This window comes from Schistocerca piceifrons, chromosome 8 (genome assembly GCF_021461385.2).
Source record: "Schistocerca piceifrons isolate TAMUIC-IGC-003096 chromosome 8, iqSchPice1.1, whole genome shotgun sequence".
NCBI classification, from domain to species: Eukaryota; Metazoa; Arthropoda; class Insecta; order Orthoptera; family Acrididae; genus Schistocerca; species Schistocerca piceifrons.
In genome coordinates this window covers 207,748,895-207,774,142 of record NC_060145.1, presented here as the reverse complement: position 1 = coordinate 207,774,142, position 25,248 = coordinate 207,748,895, and the positions used below count along the sequence as shown (strand labels likewise).

Here is a 25,248-nt window from a genome sequence, read left to right as displayed (position 1 = left end):
CTATGCGTCATTGGGCAAGTAAGTTTACAGATGTTGAGGTGAGAGCATCTGACCTGTGTGATAAACAAAGAGTTGGATATCTTGTGACAGCAACCACTAAGTTTCACAAGCAAAATGTTGAATGATTGATTCAGGACAATCATCGCATCACTCAGAGAGAAACCGCAAGCACAATCGGCATTTCACAAGAACGTGTGGGTCACATTATTGCTTTGCTTGGCTATCATAAGATCTGTATATGAGAGGTGCCCCAGATGCTGACTCCCGAAATAAAAGTGCACAGACTTGAAATTTGCCAGGAACTCCTCTCACATTACAAGAATGGGTATACCATTACGACCTGGAGACAAAACGTCAGTCTATGGAATATCAACACAAAGACTCACCCCAGAAAAAGAAATTCAAGACAGCCATCAGCTAGTAAAGTCATGGCCACAGTGTTCTGGGATGCAGATGGTGTTATCCATGTTGATTTCCTTCATCATGAAACAAAAATAAACTCATAGCATTACATCACAATGCTGCAAACTCTGAAACAACCGGCTAACAAGGGTCTGAAAGGAAAAGGGAAATGTTTTCGTGCAGCATGACAATGCCAAACCACACACTTTACATGCCACCACAGCAGAACATCAGAGACTGAATATCACCATCATATGGCATCCTCCATACAGTCCAGATTTAGCACCGTCTGACTTCTATCTGTTCCCGATAATGAAAGACTATCTGCGGGGACATCATTATGCTTCTGATGAAGATGTTGAGAGAACTGTGAGACTGTGGTTCCAGAAACAGGGTGTCGACTTCTTCCGTGATGGCTTCAGAAAACTTGTTCATTGTTGGCAGAAATGTATCCAATTGGGTGGTGATTATGTGGAAAAGTGAATATTGGTAATTAAATATCATATTCTAAGGATTATTTCTACATTTAATTTATTAAAATACTCCCATCCAAACCCATTTAACAAACATGGAGGGAATTACTTTTCATTCAACCCTTGTAGATTATTGTTTATAATCTTTATTAACTTATTGTACATTAAGTTTTCCAAAAACTTTTGAAAAACAGGGTTTTACTGTAATGGGGTAATAGTTTATCACTTCATCTCTGTCACCAGCTTTGAATATTGGAATAACTTTAAATGTTTTTAGCTGATCTGGAAAGATAGACATCTCTAATTAGCAGTTACAGGTATGAGTGAGGGGGGTCAATAATCAGCAACAGCTTTGACAGTTTCCTTTCTGTTTAAATGATCCATAAACTTTAATTAAAAGCTCTTGATTTTGTTTTTGCTGGCTGCTGATTTCCAACAAAATTAGTTTTCAGCTATTCCAGTGAAATAGCCATTGCATATCTTTGCTGTTTCTTTTTACTGTCATGTAACAAGACAATATTCTCTCTGGTTTTGTTTTCTTTTTTCTCTTTTATTTTGTTTATAATGTCCAACATAGCTTGCACTTTACTCATAGAATTTTTATACACATATATTTGTGCATCCTTTTTGCCTGCTTTATGACCTTTTGCAAAATTTTTGTGTATGTTTTGTAGTGAGTAGGCATATCTGCTGTGACATTATTTTCCTTGCATATTTGATGCAGTTTTCTTTTTTCTGGCAAGAAGCTCTAATTCCTTTAGTAATCTGCCCATTTCCTCTTGCATTCTTTCTGATCTTTACCATTTTAGAGGGAAGGCTGTTTCTAAAAATATGTTGAATTTTTTATCCAGACTTTGTGTTACATAGACAGCACATCGGTCTTCATTGTGCAGTAATGTATTAAAGTGGTTTATGTTTTCCTGATAGAAGAGCCTACGTTTAATCTTAAGTATGTGGTTGTTTGCCTGCCATCCTTGAATGATGATGGTCATTACTAAAAATATATGGCCACTGAATCTCATATTGCATACTGTTACAGACCAATTAAGTTTCTCTTAATCAGTCATGATTGGATTCAAGGCAGTCTGACTGGCTGGTGTTAATCTTGTTGCAGGGTTTACTGTGACAGTAAGATTATGTGATTTGATGAGATTGTCTAAAGCAGCTCCCTGTTTACATTTAGTGACAAACTCATTGTTAATAGCATCAAATACTGTTACTTTTACTTTATTTTGGAACCATTCCATTTTTTTCTACAATACTTCAGACTTTCCTGATGGTGACAGGACACAGTGATTATTATTCAATTTAATTTTGTAACTCATATTGCTGTCATCATAATCTTTTTCACAACTTTGGTGAGTAATATTAGTTATATTAGTAATTTCTATATTCATAGTGATTACCTGATCTACAATAACAGTGACCCAGTGAGAAATTTTGTAGGGAGACAGATTTTATTAACGTCTCTTCAAGACACATTACAGAAATATTTTGTAGTTCATATACAGGGTGAACATTAATAAAACTGACAAACTGTAAGGATGGATTCCTGACTGGAAATGAAGGAAAGAAGGTCCTATGAAAATATACCTGGAAATTCACCACTGACATGGTATGTAGTGCTGACAAATGAAGGTTCCTCCTCCACATTGCACTCACTGCAGGTGATGCAGATAGTAGTGGTTGCCATGCAAGATACACATAATTGCACTTTGGCTAAAACCATGCTGGTAGGCCACTGGCCCGTAGCTTGTACTAGAGTTCGTCTCAATATCCCATAGAACCCACTTCTCCAAATCTGGTGTACGCATAGTCTGCCACCTCCCCGTACTTTTGTCTGTCTGAAAGGATCCATGATCACACAAACTCCCAAAAATGACTCGAAATGTGTGATGGGCTGGTGTCTGTGCGGGCATATATCTTGGTATGCTGCACTGTCTCTCAACCATTTCCATCTGCTTGGCCACACACAAACACTATCTCAGCTTGTTCCTGACATGAATACTGGAACATTCTGCTGCTTACAATATACTGCATCAATCACACAGCCTGCAAAACACAGATAACACATGGTCAGAGGAACTTTTGTTTGTCAGTGCCATATACTATGGCAGCAATGCATTTCTGGACACATGTTCATAGGCCTTTTTCCCCTCCATTTCCACCAATCAGGAATCCATACTTGCAGTTTATATATATGTGAACACACACATCAAAAAAGTTTTGCATCACGTCAGCTCTAGAACCTGTACAGAAAATTGGAATAGAGATCAACATAAATATCATTATTGCCCTTTTTATTGCTCATGAAAACCAAACATTGCATGTTGTACCACCATACAACGAGACCTTCAGAGGTGGTGGTTCAGATTGCTGTACACATCGGTACCTCTAATACCCAGTAGCACATCCTCTTGCATTGATGCATGGATGTATTCGGCATGGTATACTACCCACAAGTTCATCAAGGCACTGTTGGTCCAGATTGTTCCATTCCTCAACAACGATTTGGTGTAGATCCCTCAGAGTGGTTGGTGGGTCATGTTGTCCATAAACAGCCCTTTTCAATCTATCCCAGGCATGTTCAATAGGGTTCATGTCAGGAGAACATGCTGGCCACTCTAGTCGAGCAATGTCATTATCCTGAAGGAAGATATTCACTAGATGTGCATGATGGGGGAGCTAATTGTCATCCATGAAGATGAATGCCTTGCCAATATGCTGTCTATATGATTGCACTATCAGCTGGAGGATGGCATTCATGTATCGTACAGCTGTTACGGTACCTACCATGACCACCAGTGGCGTAATTCGGCCCCACATAATGCTAACCCAAAACAGCAGGGAACCTCCACCTTGCTGCACTTGTGGGATAGTGTGTCTAAGGCATTCAGCCTGACCGGGTTGCCTCCAAACATGTCTCTGACAATTGCCTGGTTGAAGGCATATGCATCACTCATCAGTGAAGAGAATGTGATGCCAATCCTGAGCGGTCGATTCGGCATGTTGTTGGGCCCATCTGTACCACACTGCATGGTGTCATGGTTGCAAAAATGGACCTCGCCATGGACGTCGGGAGTGAAGTTGTGCATTATGCAGAGTATTGCGCACAATTTGAGTCATAACATGACATCCTGTGGCTGCACAGAAAGCATTATTCAACATGGTGGCATTGCTGTCAGTGTTCCCCCGAGCCATAATCCGTAGGCAGCGGTCATCCACTACAGTAGTAGCCCTTGGGTGGCCTGAGTGAGCCATGTCATCGACAGTTCCTGTCTCTCTGTATCTCCTCCATGTCCGAACAACATTACTTTGGTTCTATCTGAGACACCTGCACAGTTGTTGTGAGCACTTCCTGGCACAAAGTACGATGTGGATGGGATCGAACTGCAGTATTGACCATCTAGGTGTGGTTGAAATGTTGAAATACAGACAACATGAGCCATGTACCTCCTTCCTGGTGGTATGACTTTAACTGATCAGCTGGCGGACCCCCTCTATCTAAAAGGCATACTTCATGCATTGTTGTTTACATCTTTCAGTGGGTTTAGTGACATATCTGAACAGTCAAACGGACTGTGTCTGTGATACAATATCCATAGTCAACATATATCTTCAGGAGTTCAGGGAAGCCAGGTGATGAAAAACTTTTTTTTGTGTGAACTAAAGGCCTTGCTGCAGTGATAACACCAGTTCCCATCAGATCACTGAAGTTAAGCACTGTCTGGATGGGTTAGCACTTGGATGGGTGACCATCTGGTCTGCAGAGTGCTGTTGGCCAGCAGGGTGCACTCAGCTCTTGTGAGGCAAATTGAGGAGCTACTTGATTGAGAAGTAGCAGCTCCAGTCTTGGAAACTGACATACGGCTGGGAGAGCGGTGTGCTGACCACATGCCCCTCAATATCTGCATCCAGTAATGCCTGTGAGCTGAGGATGACACGGCAGCCGGTCAGTACCCTTGGGCCTTCACGGCGTCTTCAGACGGAGCTCTGCAGTTTTTACTTGCTACAGCTCCCTATAAAACCGTGGAAGTTAGACCCTGATGTCTTAACATATGTCCTATAATCCCATCCCTTCTTCTTGCCAGTGTTTTCCATATATTCCTTTCCTTACTTATTCTGTGGAGAACCTCCTCATTCCTTACCTTATCACACCACCTAATTTTCAACATTCTTCTGTAGCACCACCTTTCAAATCCTTCAGTTCTCTTCTATTCCTGTTTTTCCACAGTCCATGTTCCACACAATGTTGTGTTCCAAACATATATTTTCAGAAATTTATTCCTCAAATTAAGGTCTATGTTTGATACTAGTAGACTTCTCTTGGCCAGGAATGCCATTTATGCCTGTGCTTTGTGTGCTTCTTATATCCCCCTTACTCCATCCATCATGAGTTATTTTGCTGCCTAGGTAGCAAAATTAGTTAACTTCATCTACTTCATGATCCCCAATTTTGATGTTAAGTTTCTTGTTGTTCTCATTTTTGCTACTTCTCATTACTTTCATCTTTCTTCAATTTGCTCTCAGCCCATATTCTGTACTCAAAGGACTGTTCATTCCATTCAACACATCCTGTAATTCTTGTGATTCTTCTTCACTTTCACTGAGGATAGCAATGTTCTCAGTGAATCATATCATCATCTCCAAGAGACTTTCAGTTCAGTTCCTCCAGTATTCTGTGACACTCTCCCATGGACCAGACAAACTTATGACCACTCGTACTCTCCTTCTCTGTATACAATCAATATCAGTATCCTAGGATGGGGTGTAAGAGTGATTTGTAAGTGAAGCAGAAGAACAATTACTACTAGTCCTCTAACTGGAAGACAAGAATACCCTTGTAAGTCAGTTTCTACGGCAACAGCCAACCACCCCCTCTCTTTTTATGACAAACAGAATTGTCCATTGAAATAAAGAGAGTTTAAGATATATCACACAACATATTTAACTACAGGCTGAATTTCTCAATGTTTGCATCACGGAATGTGAGTTCACATCATCAGAAGTTCAGAAATTTTTTCTCAATATGAGGCAAACAATTAATAATTGTAGTATAATTTGAAACCTTCTAACAGATTAAAACTAGAGTCACACCCTGAAAGGAAGGAGCCCCATTTTTTATCCCCAGTTTGGCACACCATTTAATTCTGCTTGGAAGTTTCACATCAGTGCACATTCTGCTGCACAGTAAAAATGCATTTGGAAACTGTAGTAAACATAATACCAGATTTTTCTTTACACACTACAATTTTTTCTGCAAGCTAAGATGCTCTAGTAATGATAAATTCCACTAACATAGGACTAATTGTATGTAAAACTAATCATATACATGGCCAGCAACTACCTATATCTTACCTGTGTTGCTTCCTTAAGGACATATCGATTGTATATGGCAGATCCAATATCACTTGCAGCAAGTATAAAAAATACCAGAGCTTGCAGAATTGCAAGTTTCATCTCACTCCAGTTCTGAAACAGTGAATAAATAAAAGTTGTCTCACTAAATTTGCATGTAAATTGTGATTACACTCCAAATTTGAAGCATAATTTTTAAATGTTCAGTATAAATTCATGTAACAGCCGTGAAACTAACCATTATAATTGTGGCCACATGGGCTGTGATGATAGCATATACACCACCTGAAGCACCAGCTAAGTATACGTAGGGATCAGATATTGAGGTTCCCAAGGAACCAGCAACTACTCCTGCGAAGTACACTATTAGAACTCTCCAGCCTCGGTGCACCATTTCTAATGGTATTCCAAGAAGTATTTGGACCAGCAAGTTTACTACCAAGTGAAATGCACTGCAAACAAGTTATATGTCTATAAAAATTACAATTACCAAATGATGTGACAGTTTGAAGGTAGAAATGTTACATGAACGGTCATAGAAAAAACTGAATTAACTCCCACACAAGGGGAGGATAAAAGTTATTCATGAGGAAAAATGGCAGGAACCTTTCTTCACTGTTTTCCTTGTCAAATTTAAAAATGTCTAATATGTTTAGAAATAGTTCTGAAATCTGGAGGGTCATCATTGTATATACTGTCCAGTAAGTCAAAGCAATCAAGAAATTGCTCATCTCTATATGCTAATTCAAGGAAAACAAACAAAGAGGATAGTCTTCATTGATTTGTGGGGCAATAACACAATCAAGGCACCTATAAGAAAAAATTAAAGGCACAAAATCTATAGCTCTTTAGAAATTGAAGTCTTATCTGCAGACAAATGAACTACTTCTTTGAGAAATCACAACAGGAAAAAGGATGTAAGCCTTCTATTTTGCCCAGCTTTTGATCTTTCCCTCTGATGTTCTTATTTAATGATACATTTTATAAAAAAATAGTTATCTCAATTGCAGAAGGAGCACAAAGATCATATTAGACAGATATGACCAGATGAAAGAGAAAAATATGATGTACAAGAAAACATAATTTGATTAAAAAGCATAGGTCACAGGCAGTTAGTGCAAACAATAAATGAAGTGCATGCTGCTTCCTGTTCCATTAAGAGCTACACTTTTTGATAAAAGGATTATGATCGTAGTCCATAAATAATGTAACACATGTAATTTATAGCCACAGTTTTTCATGTCCCCAGCGGCTCAGCATTCATTTGCTGGGTATGGGCTTACTTATCCCAGGGTTTGTGAGCTGGGGACTGGTGAACACCACCTGTCCCCTGTCACTGTAAGCTCTGAGCACACTTCAGCAACCACTGTACGGTGTAGCAGTGGAATGTTGTGTGTAACAGGGAATGAGGATTTGGCTTGACTGCTCAGATCATGAAGATGGTAAAAACCTCAATAAAAAAACTCAAACTGAAAGTGTGCTGCACGCTGGCGGGATGCCGGCTGTTGAGGTGGAACAGTCTTTAGTGGTCTAGTTCTGGTGAACCTGCCATACCTCAGTTGTATAAGGCTAACCTATGGATGCAGGGCTTTGTATAAGTGGATTTTTTTTAAATTCCCATAGGTACTTGTGGGATCATGATGGAACCCTTGAAATTTTCTCTTCTGCTTTCCAGCGGAATGGAAGGGCTTCTGGTAGGTATGAACACCCAGCCTATAAAGAGGGCTTGTTTAGCCAGCCCTCCAGACTTAGTGGCTACACAGAATTTATCATTGAATAATAACAGAATACATGCTGCTGGTAGAATGTGTTTTTGAATGTGAAATGGGAAGAGGGCAGTCTGAGAAGCTTTCGCCTTTTCACATACAAAAAGGTTTAGAAGCATTGCATGCACACTGAAATCTGTCAAGTGATTGCATAATGGAACACTTCTGGTTGAAACTGCCAATTCCTACAAATCCTCAGAAAGCTAAATCCCTTGGGGAATATGCCATAGAAACAGAGCTCCACAACACCTTGCACTACAGCAATGGTGTTGTGTCATGTCAACATCTGGTAGAAATGCCCAAGAAGGAATTGAATGATGAGTGGGTTCAAGAAGTGATCATTAATGTGCAAAATATATTGAAAAGGGTGTATGGGGATCTAGTATAATCTGACTCCTTCATCCTTATGTTCAATAGCATGAAACCCCCAGAGCATATCAAGACAGATTTCCTTCACCTAAATGTATGGCCCTGTGTCTCCAATCCAATGTGCTGCTTTAAACACATTTTGGGTACACCACCTTAGGGTGTAAGGTTGGAGCGACTTGTGGTAAATATGGCAAGGCCACCAATGATGGATTTGGTTGGCAGTTTCTTACTTGCAGAAAGGAAGACACAGGAGATTAAAACACTGAAACACATCCCATATGGCGAGGCCAGAAAGATGTATAGGGCCATGCAGCCTCTCATATTCACTACATCTTTTGCTTTGGCCCTTACAAAGCCTGTTTCTCAGCACCAGTACCTGCGTTTGTCATTGCATTTGTCAAGCAGCAATTGTTTCAGAGCCCATAGCCCCTCAGGAACATCAGATAAAGCCATGGTTGCCACCACTGCAGAGCTACCATTACCTTCAAAGGCAGTGTCTGGTAAAATATCCAGCACTGGCTCTATCACCAATGCAGTGGTTCCCATGAAACACTCCCAGGCCAAGAAAGCAAATGGGAAGTTTCCATCATAGGCAAAAACAGGTGGTAGACCATCAGACCATGCTGATGTCATTCGACATGACAATTCTGCTGCTTCTGCTTCAGAACCAATGAAATTCAAGGCCTGCTCAGGGCAACCATCTTGCTCCAAGGTTGACCCTCCAAGTTCCCCACCCCATTGGAAAGACAGGGTGAAAGTGCAAACCAAGTGATAAACAGCTCCCACACTACAGTGTAACATGAATTGGTTCATGTCTCATATGGAGGAACACTTGCACTTGTGTTTACAGGAAAACACTTCAAAGCCACTTATGTCCCTGTTCTATGAGGCTAAACCCTCCACCAAAAGGATGTCCTCACTGGGGAAAGGCCCAAGGGAGATGTTGCTGTTTGTCAATAGCACACACAACTCCTTTGCTCTCTCTATGGTCACTGACCTACAAGCAGTAGCTGTTGCTGTTTATGTGGGTCATAAGACCATTAGTTGCTCCTTGTACTTACTTCTGCAGGATGAGATAGACTCTGAGCCTCTTGCAGGCCTTATTGAACAACTCCTCCACCCATTTCTCCTACTGAGTGATTTCAATGCCCATAATTTATTATGGGGCTCAAACTACACTGCACCAGGGGTCAAGTCTTGGATATCTCACGATGTCTCAGAAGCTGTGCATCCTCAACACAGTCATTTCTCAGTTGCTACTGGGTAATCCTCAGCCAATGACCTCTCTTTCTGCTCTACAGCCCTAGCTGACTCAACACAGTGGGAAGTGACTGATGACCTTCATTCCAGTGACCACTTCTCACTGTGGATCCACCTACTGGAAGGAGGATTACTTACACTGAAGCTACTGAAATGGATGGTTAGCAGGGCTAACTGGATGCTGTTCAGTCAGCTGGCTGTGTCGGAACACTGCGACAGCATCCAGGAATGGGTGGACCACATCATATGAGTGATTCGTTATGCCACTGACATTGATCCCAGATTCCTCAGGTCATCTTAGGAGACAACCTGTTCCTTGGTAGACCAGAGAGTGTGCTCTTCAACAGTCTAAGTACTGCCCAACAGCAGATAACATCACAGTCTTTTGTGTCACAAGAACCAAAGCTCAGTGCATAATTAATGAGGGCAAGAAAATGTGATGGCAAGCGTTCCTGAATTCGAGCAACCATTTCACTTCTACAAACATATGGGAAGCCATCTGGAGGATTCCCAGTAAACACAGTCATTTACCAATAGCAACAGTGATGAAACAGGGGTGTCTCCAAACAATGCCTGAGACATCACTCAGATGATGGCAGTGCATTTTATAGCAACTACTGCCGACACCAGCCAGGATTCAGCATTTCGCTGCTACCATTCCTCTACAGAGAGGGGCACGTTGGACTTCAGATCCCACAATTCTGAATCTTACAACTGCCCTTTCTCCATGTGGGTGCTGGAATCAGCACTGTGTGAGACACGTAATACTGCACACGGTCACGACCAAATCTAGTACTGCATGCTTCGATGTTTGCCAGCAGCATCAAAGAAAATCCTTCTTGATTGTTGGAGGAAGGCAGACAGGCAGCTCTTCCAGCTCATAGAGAGAGGCAGTTCTGATACCTCTCCTCAAACCAGGAAAGGACTGCACTAGTTCCAGTAGTTACTGGAGCATCTACGTAACAAGCTATGTAGGAAAGACCCTGGCATGAATGATTAACTGGGTGCTAGAGAACAGACAACTCCTTAGTTGCTCTCAGTGTGGATTCTGGAGATTTTGGTCCCCTGTTGATAACCTGCCACTATTAGAGACTGCTATTCAGCAGGCTTCCCTACAAACACTTAACTTCCTCGATATATAAAAAATTTGTAAATTTGTGGTAAGATTTTATGGGACCAAACTGCTTAGGTCCTCAGTCCCTAAGCTTACACACTACTTAATCTAACTTATACTATGGACAACACACACACCCATGCCCAAAGGAGGACTCAAACCTTCAACAGGGGCAGCCACGCAGACCATGACAAGATGCCCTAGAGCATGCAGCTACTCCACGCGGCCCTCAGTAGTTTTTTGATATCAGTAAGGTGTGTGACACTAGTTTGGAGACCCAGTATTCTCATGAAACTCCATCATTGGGGCTTTTGTGGCCACCTTCCCATCTTCATATCGCCATTCCTGTCTAAGCACTTTTTTAGGTATTGAGTTAGTGACAAGCTGTCAGAGTATTTGGAACACAAACAGAATACCTAATTCACAGGATAAAATTAAAACTATGTGGTCAGTCCCGGAAAGTACCCTGTCACAAGTGGGGCACTTTTGGGGTTCTTCTGTGGATACTTTCCGGGACTGGATCAGACTCAGAATGTGGCTCTCCAGCAGGGATACGACTTCCTCAAATGCTGCCCTGAAATGAGATCCATCCTTCATGAAATCCTCCCCACTCTATCAAGAGTGTCTTTCCGCCATCCACCTAACCTTCGTAACATCCTGGTTCATCCTTATGAAATCCCCAAACCACCTTCCCTACCCTCTGGCTCCTACCCTTGTAACCACCCCCAGTGTAAAATCTGTCCCATGCACCCTCTCACCACCACCTACTCCAATCCTGTAACCCAGGAGGTGTTCATGATCAAAGGCAGAGCCACGTGTGAGAACACCCACATGATTTACCAACTGACATACCTACAATGTAAAGGTTTCTATGTGGGAATGTCCAGCAACAAACTGTCCATTCGCATGAACAGACACAGGCAGACAGTGTTTGTTGGTAATGAGGATCACCCTGTGGCTAAACATGCCTTGGTGCATGGCCAGTACATCTTGGCACAGTGTTACACCGTCTGGGTTATCTGGATACTTCCCACTGACACCAAACTATCAGAACTCCGGAGATGGGAACTTGCCCTTCAATATATTCTCTCTTCCTGTTAACCCCCAGGCCTCAACCTCTGCTAATTTCAAGTTGTCACCCCTCGTACCTCACCTGTCATTCAACAACATCTTTGCCTCTGTACTTCTGCCTCAACTGACATCTCTGCCCAACCTCTTTGCATTTACATATGTCTGCCTGTGTCTGTATATGTGCAGATGGATATGTGTGTGTGTGCAAGTGTATACCTGTCCTTTTTTCCCCCTAAGGTAAGTCTTTCCACTTCCGGGGGTTGGAATGACTCCTTACCCTCTCCCTTAAAACCCACATCTTTTCGTCTTTCCCTCTCCTTCCATCTTTCCTGATGAAGCAACCTTGGGTTACCAAAGCTTGAAATTTGTGTGTGTGTTTGTGCGTTTTTCATTGTGTCTATCAACGTACCATTGCTTTCTTGTTTGGTAAGTTAACAGCACCTTTGTTTTTTATATATATTTTTATAGTTTCCCATGTGGAATGTTTCCCTACTTGTTAACAATACCAGCTTACTCTCAAGATTTAGAAGTTAGAAGCTTTCACTGAGTTAATACTAGACAGAAATCCAATCTGCATTTGGACCAAACTTCCTTGACTCTTGTGCAGAAAAGCGTGCAATATTCTGCGGCACCCATTTTCAATAACCTACCACAAGAATTCAAAAATTTTAGCAGTAATCCCCGTGTTTTCAAATAGAAACTGAAGAGTTTCCTCATGGTTCACTCCTTCTATTCTATCGTGTAATTTCTTGAAAAATTAAGCTGATTTCTGTGTTATATTTTGACTGTGTTTACATAAACTTATAGCCTGGTGTCTTTTTAGGATTCATAACCATTTTATTTTATCTGTTATTACTTTTTGTTGTAAGTTCATTTGCTGACACGTTCCATGACTAAGGAGATTTGCTCCTCAGTTTTGTCCTATGGAACTAGACATGTAAAATAAAAATAAATGAAATCATTTTGAGCTGGAGAATGGTGCTTGTCAGAGCAGTGTTTTAAGTGCTACCCTCTTTTCTATAGCCATAAAAAAATGGTTCAAATGGCTCTGAGCACTATGGGACTCAACTGCTGTGGTTATCAGTCCCCTAGAACTTAGAACTACTTAAACCTAACTAACCTAAGGACATCACACACATCCATGCCCGAGGCAGGATTCGAACCTGCGACCGTAGCGGTCTCACGGTTCCGGACTGCGCGCCTAGAACCGCGAGACCACCGCGGCCGGCTATAGCCATAAACTATATCATGTCTACAGTAGAGTCCTGTACAGTGCTCCTTATTTGTGCATGATTTTGCTGTTTTCTGTTCATCCTACTACGTTGCAACAGTGACCCCTCAGTTGCAGCTTACAGTGTGGAGGTTAAATGACTGGGCTGAATAGACAGGTGTTCAATTTTCTGCACATAAGCGTGTGTGTGTGTGTGTGTGTGTGTGTGTGTGTGTGTGTGTGTGTGTGAGTGTGTGTGAGTGTGTGAGTGTGTGTGTGTGTGTGTGTGTGTGTGTGTGTGTGTGTTTTCATTTTAATTGTTGTTGTCATATTTGTAATTTATCTCACTTGCATATGAGGGACACCATTCTATATTTTAAAGACTCAGTGAGATTTCTGGGCCTCATTTTTTACTCCAAACTGCCTTGGCTACCAAACCAAAGAGACCTGAAAGCCAAAACACAGAAGGCAATGCATATCATGAAGTGCCTTAGCCACAGATCTTGCGGAGCAGACAGGCTATGTCTACCACAGTTTTATAGGGCTTTTGTATGTTCATTGCTGTTCACAAATAAGAACAATTTGCTGTTGTTTTTGGGGTGCATAGGTGATGAATGGTGAGGTTATCACTACGCTTTTAAACATTAAGAGAAATGAATATGTTGTATTCGCTTACTTCTGTGCTAAATAAATGTATGTTCGACTTCTAAATTGTGTCTTACCACCCTATGCCACGTAATAGCCAAGTGGTGACACTGACATTGTTGTTGTATGTTCGTGAATTATTTTGTGTTCCTTTTCATCATTAGCGAACTTTGTGTGCTGGCCCACAATGTCTTCGGAACAATGGATCTACCAGCATCTTTCTGTGCTAGTGCCTGGCACCCTATTAACTGTGCTTGCGTATTTAAAAGTGTACCTAATATGTTGGTTAAAAGTGAACAATTACCTACACCCAGACATGCTGGCAGCCACTTAATCTTAACCAGCTCAACATGGCCACCATCAAGTGCAACTACATAGCAACAGCTGCTACATGGACAGTGCACACCGCTTAGTGACATTTTGAATGATAATCCAATGAAGGACATTGTGGCTCACCCCTCAGCTATGCAGTCTCCTTCTCCTTCAGTTCAGTTTGGTGTGCCGCCAAAGTTTGAGAACACTCCTGCACACCGTCTCGGCGATGAAGGTTGCCTTGACCGCGCTGGTTTCCGCAACGATTGCTCTGTTGTCACACCACATTCACCTTGTGCCCACTTTCATAATGGCACCAGCTGTTCCACCCACGCCGGTATTCAGATCAGACCCCCTGTGGCTGCATCGTGACTGCCTTCCGCCCGCTGTTGCAACGTCACCGGCCTTTATGTCCGTGCCATATCCGCCATCGGACCTGCAATTGGGCACATCATGCTATCAGTTACATCTGCTCACTCCACATCGTGTGCTGTTTACCGCGACGCCATTAGTTGGCATGCCTGCACCTTCGATTCCGTGCTCTGCCGGCAGAGGCCAGTGCACTCGCCTCAGTACCTCAGTGGCCTGTCAGGAGCTGCCACCTAGCAGCCTACAGAAGGTACTGCCTGTGGCCTCACAACAGCAGCCGACCCTGTCCGAGCAGTAGCCTCAGTGGTCTCAAGCAACGATGCAGTCCACTGTGTACCCCTCCCTCTACACACTGCTTTGCCTCCAAGCTTGCCCGCTATGCTGGTACCATGCCACTTACAGGGATGACACCCACAACTGCGTTGGACGTACCCAAATGATTATAGTGGGCATGTTTAGGTGCCACGTCCCACCACGATCGTTCACAGTGTGTATCGTTTGACACCACACCACTTGCTCCAGCGGCACGATACCTCTATGTCATGGACATGTCATTGGGCATTTGCTTTCTCATCGACACCGGCGCCAATGTCAGTGTTATCCCAGCCAAGCACACGGGCAACATGTTTGCACCTGCTAACCTCACTTTGATTGCTGCAAACCACTCTCCTATTACGGTTCTTGGCTTCATCAAGATGTCACTTTGCCTATGACCAGTCACCACCTTCCCTTGGACTTTACTCACCACTGACGTCAATGAACCTGTAATTGGGTTGGACTTCCTACACCATTACGAACTTTTGCCAGATCTGCAGGCCGCCACGCTCCACCACGTTCCACGCTCGAACAAGTTGAACATGACCCCGCTCTTGACCTCCCTGGCTATGCTTTCCACATGTGCATCTCTCCTCAAGCGTATTACTACATGACTCTGATTTATAGGACTTGCCTACACAAATCGACAAGCTCCGCACACATAATGAGATGTTACGCACTTGCATTGTTGGCGCCTCTGCCGAATTACCACATGCACGGAGTGCGATTCACAGCCTGTCTACAGAGTCGAAATGTGCAGAACCATTACTCACATATACTGCGCCTTTGTACATCACTCCTGTGACAAGTTTCCCTCTGCCTGCTGCTGTGACCATGTCATCACAGGTGAATCTACAGATCGCTCAGGTTCTTGCTTCGTGGGATTCTTTGTATCATGTGGCTGCCACGCCATGCCCTCCATCATCATCTGCTGCTGATGCCCCCCCCCCCCCCCCCCTCCAATGCCATTCCCGCCTGGCAAGGTCAGTGAGCTTTCATCTAACCAGCCCCCCTGACACCCTCCCCCCCCACCTGCCTCCCTTGTCATAGAATCCGCACCATGGATGACCCACATGTACATTATAAAGCTAGGCGTCCCAGCGCTTCCAAACTTCTTCGCACGCCTCTGGTGTAAAGTGCCATATCCTTGGACTCCATCATCTTTGATTTATCTTTGTCTATGTTTACAGGGCATGCTACATTTGTGCTGCCATATTGTATTCGCCTACTTCTGTGCTAAACAAATGTATATTCAGCATCTAAAGTGTGTTATATCACCCTATGACATATCCTTGGACTCGATCAACTTTGATTTATCTTTGTCTATGTTCACAGGGAATGCTACATTTGTACTGTCATATTGTATTCGCTTGCCTCTGTGCTAAATAAATGTATATTCAACATCTAAAGTGTGTTATTATCACCCTAAGACACATAATAGTCACACACTTCTGTGTTCTAAAAATAATGAGTTTTGCCAAAGCATGATTATGTGACTCATTATTGAATGGAGATATTCAGGATAGAATAATTTATTAATTTTTAAATGATCTATAGATGTATCATGTACACTGCAGATCTATTAGAAATGAGGTGCTTCACTAAATTAAGAGTTTGTTTTTGAATTATGATTATGATATATCTTTGTCCCCAAAAATGAGTGCTACTTATGTCTTCTATTTCGTTGTTTGAGCAGATCATTCACATGATTTGTGGAGTTCTATGAGAAATACTGAATTATTAAAATTTAATGATAATGAATCTGTCTTGAACTGTATCTTGATGTTTTCACTTACAATTACATGGAAGTTAAATGAAATGATAGCTAACATATCAGGTAAAAGTATCCTATGCCAGGAAGAGAGAATTTTATTTAACACAGAACACTAGCTCTAAGCAAGACTTAGTTGCTTTTTTGCAGTCTCTGCTTGTAGCCACTAGATAACCTATGTTGTAAGAACTCCTCTACATGACTGATTCCAAAGAGATACTGGCATACAGATACTGGCAAACTGAGTCCATTAGGTGATCACTGCAACAAATAGATTTTTCATCATACTGATTCGATTTCATATATTTATTAGTGTTCTTCATGTTCTCTGCCATTGAGTCAAATAAGATAAGGGGCATTCATATAAATCCTTTTAACTTATATTTATTTTATCAACTTTCATCATGTGACTCAACTTTTTGGGTTTGGTTTCCTCTTTAGAAATTATGCTCAACATAACTAACATGTAACAGAAGTCAGAACCATCTCTTATATGCAGTGACATAATATGTTTTGTGGCGTATATCTTCCACAAGTACTTCTTGTTTTTGTAAGTATAATAAAAATTTCTAAGTATGTGAGTGTATCTGTATACCTCTGATCAGACTTGTAACCAACATCTTGCTGTTTCTTGCTTGATAAACTGTCATGTCTGATACCATATAAAATAATCTGAAAACAAGTAAATAAATAAACTATTCCCATGGAGCCTGATATGAGACCACTGCTCAGGTTACTTTTGACACTTTCGTTAAAAACCATTCTGAAGCAACTGAGGTATAACAGTCAAAGTATGAGATAAAAATAACTTGATACTGGCAGTTTATTTAATGTAAAAGGAAATGTTTTAATTAATGTTAGTTAAAAGATTAATAAATGTACATAAATAAACTCCAAAATTCTTTGCCTTTGAAAAATCAGATTCCAGATTTGTATTTCACTATTCGAAAGTAATATTTAGTTATCTATCTCAATCACATTCTGTTTAATTTTTTATTTTGTAATGATTTTTGATTTTGTATGTCTTTTTCTCTTTCATTCCCATGTCACCAAACTGGCTATGTCTGATGAACCCCATATTATATTTCCATCCACTGAATAATGCTCAAAATTAAGCTTCTGTGTCATGGAAATCTGCATAAATAATAGATTCAAAAGATGCTTCATAAGTCTGCAAAGGGCTTGGTTGATGCCATAAGAATAATGTCACAATCCACTATAATAATACGAGGGCGGTTCAGAAAGTAACCTCCGATTGGTCACAGTGCGGGTTGTGGGGGGAGTAGCGACGCCATCTGTGCGTTCACGCACTCAACAGGTCAGTCGGCATCAAGCCGTGGTCGAGTGAACGTCGTACCTGCGCTAGTTTAGTTTTTGTGGCAGTTTGAAATGTGTGAAGGAGTTGTCCGTGAATGGGTACGTTTATTTAATAGTGGACGAGAAAACGTTCATGATGAAGAGAGGAGTGGTAGACCATCATTGGTGACTGACGAACTTGTTCAGGCAGTTGATGCAAAAGTTCGTGAAAATCGACGTTTCTCAATGTCGGAGTTGTCTACTGGTTTTCCACAGATTTCTAAGACTCTCTTGTACGAGATAGCAAGATTGGGTTACCGTAAGTTCTGTGCACGATAGGTGCCCAAAATTCTTACCGACCAGCACAAAACTCAAAGAATGGCCTCTGCATTAGACTTTCTGTCACGTTATGAGGACGAAGGAGAACCATTGTTAAACAGAATCGTGACCGGTGACGAAACCTGGATTAAGTACGTGAACCCTGAGACAAAAGAACAATCAAAGATGTGGGCACATTCAAATTCGCCTACCAAACCAAGAAAAGCCTCGCAAGATTTTTCTGCCAGAAAACTGATGGCAACGGTGTTTTGGGATGCCAAAGGGGTGTTGTTGGTTGAATTCATGGAACGTGGTACGACCATTAATCAAGACGTGTACTGTGAAACAATAAAAAAGTTACGACGGGCTATACAGAACAAACGCCGTGGTATGCTGACTTCCGGTATGGTTTTTTTGCACGATAACGCCCGTCCTCACTCTGCTCGCAGAACAACGGCCCTTCTTGAGTCCTTCAAGTGGGACGTTATCAACCATCCACCTTACAGCCCAGACCTGGCGCCAAGTAATTATCACCTCTTCATGCATTTGAAGAAATGGCTCGGGTCACAGCGGTTTGATGACGACGAAGAGCTCAAAGATGCGGTCACAGGCTGGCTCCAGGCACAAGCGGGTGATTTTTATGCAGAAGGAATTTCAAAGCTTGTGAAGAGATACGATAAGTGCCTCAATCGCTATGGAGACTATGTAGAAAAATAGTGCAAAGATGTAGTTGTAAGATGTATATATTAAAATATTTTTATTTATCTTGGTGTATTTTTTTAAATCAACCGGAGGTTACTTTCTGAACGGCCCTCGTAGAATCTGTTTCAGTTCAATGGAGACAATTTTTGTTTAGTTTTGGCAGCTCTAGCTCTGAGTAATAGTATGTTGGCAACACTGATGTAGCTATGTTAATATGGGGCACATGTGTGTTTTTATTTTGAGGCAGATACTAATAATAACAAACAAATATCCTATTAAGTTTCTGTTTATTTTTGAAACATTTAAAATCATGTCAGACATTGTATGAAGCCACAGACTAATAACCCAGGATATAACAACCTGATCTTTCCAGCTTCCTGGCATGAGAACTAGTAATATTACCCTTCAGACAATCAGTGAGAGATGTAATATTCGCATATGCTTGTAAATAGGAGTGGCACATGTGCATGTTTTATTGACTGATGACTGTGGCGCGTTGTTCCACGTTGCCACTTACGTATCCCCACAAAATTTGAAACTTGTTTGCCACTCATGTAAAAGGAAAGTTTCATTGCAGTTTACAGTTTATATAATAATTTTATATCTCACCTTCTACTCAGTTTTACCACAGTTCTGGACCAACCTGTTCAATACACTCCTTTACTACGCATTATGCACACTTAACTTATATCGTGTGTTTTTTGTCTGTATTTTTTTGTTTTTTCTTCATTTTAAATGCAAACCACTAAATTCAAATTGTGAACAGCCGGGCTAGTGGCCCCACATTCTTCTCTCCATCAATAGATGGCAGCACTTTTGCCACTCTGGCTTACCAATTTGCCTTCCCGTTCACATCCGCTACTCCCTGTTCTGCGCTCATAGGCAGCACACTGCGCATGGTACATGTGGCACTCGGGGACCACAGCACAGTGCAAGCGTCATGATATCATTTGCATATATTACCTACCCAGTCAGTTGTTCGTAGTACTGTCTGGTGGCACTTGCGCATTGACATAGGTTTCATAGCACCTAGCCTGACCAGCAGTTTTGAAATGTTTTTTAAAAGTTTTTAAAACTATTTGGAACAATTTGTTCTTTGTTTTTTATGTGTGCTGCGGCATATGAAAATTATCTCCCGTGTTTTGCTATTTCCAGTATGACACCTGAGGATGGGCTTATAACAGTCTGAAACCGGCCATGTGAAAATAAAGTAATTTACAACTGAAGCGGTATTTTCAACCTCTGCTATAATGCTCAGTTATGAATGTTCTGCCAACAGGATTGTTTGTAAATGTTTGTGGACGTTAGCCTGCTGTGCGCCCAATTTAATACTATCTATGTGGCACCAAGGCTCTCAAGTGACTAACCATTTGCACAGCTACATTAATAACAATATACAACTCATGTTATATCACATTCTAGGATTCGGTTCAGTCATAATGGTAGTCAGGTGGAATAAATCTCAGACTAATAAACTGTTCCACCAATCCTGCTAACTTCCAAGTTTGAATAATGATTTTGGATGTACCCTCATATGGTGAGAATTGGGAACAGTTAATGCACCAATGAATGTTGTTAGACATGATTGTTTTGGTGATCCAGGTGTTACTGTATCGAGAGGCATGATGTAAAATGTGCACACTTACCCCCAGATCTTTGAACATGGTACACTCACAAGTCAGTGTTATTGTGACACTGTAGTCCTTCCCTATGTACATATTTTCAGGGTTGCCTTTTGCTCTGACTTCAGTTTTAGGGATGATAATGCATGACTGCATCTAGCAGAACAGATGGAGCAGCTTTTGGAACAAGAGAGTGTACAGAAAATGGGCTGAGCTGCATATTCTCCTGACTTAAATCCCAGTGAACTTGTGTGAGAGGCATTTAGATGTATTGCACTGTGTTCACATGCATCAACAATATCCAGCAATTGTCAACTGTGTTAGCAGAGGACTGGAAGACCCTATCACAAGAACGATTTTCTAGCCTTGTGGCCAGCATGGGAGCACACTACAGAGCACACACTGCTGTCTATAGTAATCACACACCCTACTAGAAACCATGTCCAGCATTTTTCAATGTCCTGGTGACATCATAAATCATGCTGACTTCAGTGTAATTATTGTCTCTGAATAAAATTGTCGTTCCTGCTTGTCTCACTGCATATCTTTTTCAGTTACCTTCTGTGCTATGCTGTACTGTACTATACTATAGCAGTTCATTGTATGCATGGTCCAAGTTTCATTAAGCTATGTTACTTGGCAGTGACACATCACTTGAAAGTTACTTTCATCCTTAAGTTTTGCAGACAAGTGTACATGCTTCATTTTAAACACTGTGCTCAATCCAGGCTTCACAGCTGTCACGTATTGTGAGAGGGATATAATCATGATGTTACCTCAACTATATCTGTGTAAGAACCATATAATGATACGCATACCAAAGTGGTAGTTTGACACACCTTATGTCAGACACAGATAATGATACTTGTATTGGATGGAGAAGTTTGTTTACATGGTTTGTACTCCATAGCATCCCCATAACCACAAAAAACTGTCTTCTTCATGTGCCACCCCTCATTTCGCACTGACCTCACCATCATCAAATACTACCTCCCCCAATATCCCACTAACTCCAGATCCAATACTGGTCTGTTTTTGTGGCATTTAGAGACAATATTTCTAGTTACCCAAGATCTAAAAATTCCTTGTTTGGTTCAGATTCACTGAAAATATCTCCATATTTTGTACTCAGTGTCAAAGAATTCTAACCTCTTTTCCCCAGAGTCCCAACAACTCTCTCCTTCCATTTCATCTGATCCTCTTCTGCTCAGCATGCCGCCTTAATGGTCATTGACCTCCATCAGCCTAAGTGCTTCTTAAAAATCGCCACCCATATAGCATCTCCTATATAATCATCTGTAGGGAAGCAGTCCATTGCCCTATACTCATACACTGATGTGACAGAAGTACTAGGATTCCTTCTAATATTGTGCCATGCTTCCTTTTGCCTTGTGTTTGCAGCAACTTGACATAGTATGGACTCAAGAAGTTATTGAAAGCCCCCTGTACAAATACTGAGCCATGCTGAATCTATAACCATCCGTAGTTGTGAAAGTGTTGCCAATGCAAGATTTTGTCCAAGAACTGACTACTCAGTTATGTCCCATAATTGTTCAATGGGATTCATCTCAGTGATCTGGATGTGCCGAATCATTCATTCAAATTGTTTGGATGTTCTCCAAAACAATAGGAAACAACAGCGTCCCAGCGACTTGTTTGGGAACACAAAGTCCACGAATGGCTACAGACAGCCTCCAAGTAGACAAACATAACCATTTCCAGTAACTGACTGTTTCAGTTTGACCAGAGGACCCAGACCATTTCATGTAAACATAGCCCACACCATTATGGAGCCACAACCATCTTGCACAGTGCCTTGTTGACAACTTGGGTCCACAGCTTCGTGGGGTCTGTGCCACACTTGAACCCTACCATCAGCTTTTACAAACTGAAAATGGGATTCATCTGACCAGGCTATGGTTTCCAATCATCTAGAGTCCAACTGATATGGTCATGAGCCCAGGAGAGGCACCGCAGGTGATGCCATGCTATAAGCAAAGGCACTCAGGTCGGTCGTCTACTGTCATAGCTCATTAACACCAAATTTTACTGCACTGACCTAATGTATACATCTACATCTACATCTACATGATTACTCTGCAATTCACATTTAAGTGCTTGGCAGAGGGTTCATCGAACCACAATCATACTATCTCTCTACCATTCCACTCCCGAACAGCGTGCAGGAAAAATGAACACCTAAACCTTTCTGTTTGAGCTCTGATTTCTCTTACTTTATTTTGATGATCATTTCTACCTGTGTAGGTTGGGCTCAACAAAATATTTTCGCATTCAGAAGAGAAAGTTGGTGACTGAAATTTCGTAAATAGATCTCACCGCGACGAAAAACGTCTTTGCTTTAATGACTTCCATCCCAACTCGCGTATCATATCTGCCACACTCTCTCCCCTATTATGTGATAATACAAAATGAGCTGCCCTTTTTTGCACCCTTTCGATGTCCTCCGTCAATCCCACCTGGTAAGGATCCCACACCGTGCAGCAATATTCTAACAGATGATGAACGAGTGTAGTGTAAGCTGTCTCTTTAGTGGACTTGTTGCATCTTCTAAGTGTCCTGCCAATGAAACACAACCTTTGGCTTGCCTTCCCCACAATATTATCTACGTGGTCTTTCCAACTGAAGTTGTTCGTAATTTTAACACCCAGGTACTTAGTTGAATTGCCAGCCTTGAGAATTGTACTATTTATCGAGTAATCGAACTCCAACGGATTTCTTTTGGAACTCATGTGGATCACCTCACACTTTTCGTTATTTAGCATCAACTGCCATCTGCCACACCATACAGCAATCTTTTCAAAATCGCTTCGCAACTGATACTGGTCATCGGATGACCTTACTAGACGGTAAATTACAGCATCATCTGCGAACAACCTAGGAGAACTGCTCAGATTGTCACCCAGGTCATTTATATAGATCAGGAACAGCAGAGGTCCCAGGACACTTCCCTGGGGAACACCTGATATCACTTCAGTTTTACTCGATGATTTGCCGTCTATTACTATGAACTGCGACCTTCCTGATAGGAAATCACGAATCCATTTGCACAACTGAGACGATACGCCATAGGTCCGCAGCTTGATTAAAAGTCACTTGTGAGGAACGGTGTCAAAAGCTTTCCGGAAATCTAGAAATACGGAATCAACTTGAGATCCCCTGTCAATAGCGGCCATTACTTCGTGTGAATAAAGAGCTAGCTGCGTTGCACAAGAACGATGTTTTCTGAAACCATGCTGATTACGCATCAATAGATCATTCCCTTCAAGGTGATTCATAATGTTTGAATACAGTATATGCTCCAAAACCCTACTGCAAACCGACGTCAATGATATAGGTCTGTAGTTTGATGGATTACTCCTACTACCCTTCTTAAACACTGGTGCGACCTGCGCAATTTTTCAATCTGTAGGTACAGATCTATCGGTGAGCGAGTGGTTGTATATGATTGCTAAGTAGGGAGCTATTGTATCAGCATAATTTGAAAGGAACCTAATCGGTATACAATCTGGACCTGAAGACGTGCCCGTATCAAGCGATTTGAGTTGCTTCGCAACCCCTAAGGTATCTACTTCTAAGAAACTCATGCTAGCAGCTGTTCATGTTTCAAATTCTGGAATATTCCATTCATCTTCCCTGGTGAAGGAATTTTGGAAAACTGTGTTCAATAACTCCGCTTTAGCGGCACAGTTGTCGGTAACAGTACCATCGGTACTGCACAGCGAAGGTATTGACTGCGTCTTGCCGCTTGTGTACTTTACATACGACCAGAATTTCTTCAGATTTTCTACCAAATTTCAAGACAATGTTTCATTGTGGAACCTATTAAAGGCATCTCGCATTGAAGTCTGTGCCAAATTTTGTGCGTCTGTAAATTTTAGCCAATCTTCGGGATTTTGCGTTCTTCTGAACTTCACATGCATTTTCCGTTGCCTCTGCAACAGCATTCGGACCTGTTTTGTGTACCATGGGGGATCAGTTCCATCTCTTACCAATTTATGAGGTATAAATCTGTAAATTTCTGTTGCTACTGTATCTTTGAATTTGAGCCACATCTTGTCTACATTTGCATAGTCAGTTCAGAAGGAATGGAGATTGTCTCTTAGGAAGGCTTCTAGTGACACTTTATCTGCTTTTTTAAATAAAATTATTTTGCGTTTGTTTCTGGTGGATTTGGAAGAAATGGTATTGAGCCTAGCTACAACAACCTTGTGATCACTAATCCCTGTATCAGTCATGATGCTCTCTATTAGCTCTGGATTGTTTGTGGCTAAGAGGTCAAGTGTGTTTTCGCAACCATTTACGATTCGTGTGGGTTCATGGACTAACTGCTTGAAATAATTTTTGGATAAAGCATTTAGGACAATCTCGGAAGATGTTTTCTGCCTACCACCTGTTTTGAACAAGTATTTTTGCGAACATATCAAGGGAAGGTTGAAGTCCCCACCAACTATAACCGTATGAGTGGGGTATTTATTTGTTATGAGACTCAAATTTTCTCTGAACTGTTCAGCAACTATATCATCGGAGTCTGGGGGTCGATAGAAGGAGCCAATTATTAACTTAGTTTGGCTGTTAAGTATAACCTCCACCCATACCAATTCGCATGGAGTATCTACTTCGACTTCACTACAAGATAAATCACTATTGACAGACACAAACACTCCACCACCAATTCTGTCTAATCTATCTTTCCTGAACACCATCTGAGACTTCGTAAAAATTTCTGCAGAACTTATTTCAGGCTTTAGCCAGCTTTCTGTACCTATAACGATTTCAGCTTCTGCGCTTTCTATTAGCGCTTGAAGCTCAGGGACTTTCCCAGCACAACTACAACAATTTACAACTACAATTCCA

The 25,248-nt window shown here is 41.6% G+C and overlaps 1 protein-coding gene across 1 annotated transcript in view; it reads right to left on the bottom strand.

Moving 5' to 3' along the window:
• Window positions 1-25,248, bottom strand: part of LOC124712213 (rhomboid-related protein 2-like) — a 94,956-nt gene that overhangs the window by 5,041 nt on the left and 64,667 nt on the right. The window contains exons 5-6 of the mRNA XM_047242508.1: window positions 6,472-6,685; window positions 6,234-6,347 (exon numbers count right to left, since the gene is read on the bottom strand). Coding sequence (XP_047098464.1) covers window positions 6,234-6,347; window positions 6,472-6,685 — 328 coding nt within the window. The remainder of the gene's footprint in view (window positions 1-6,233; window positions 6,348-6,471; window positions 6,686-25,248) is intronic.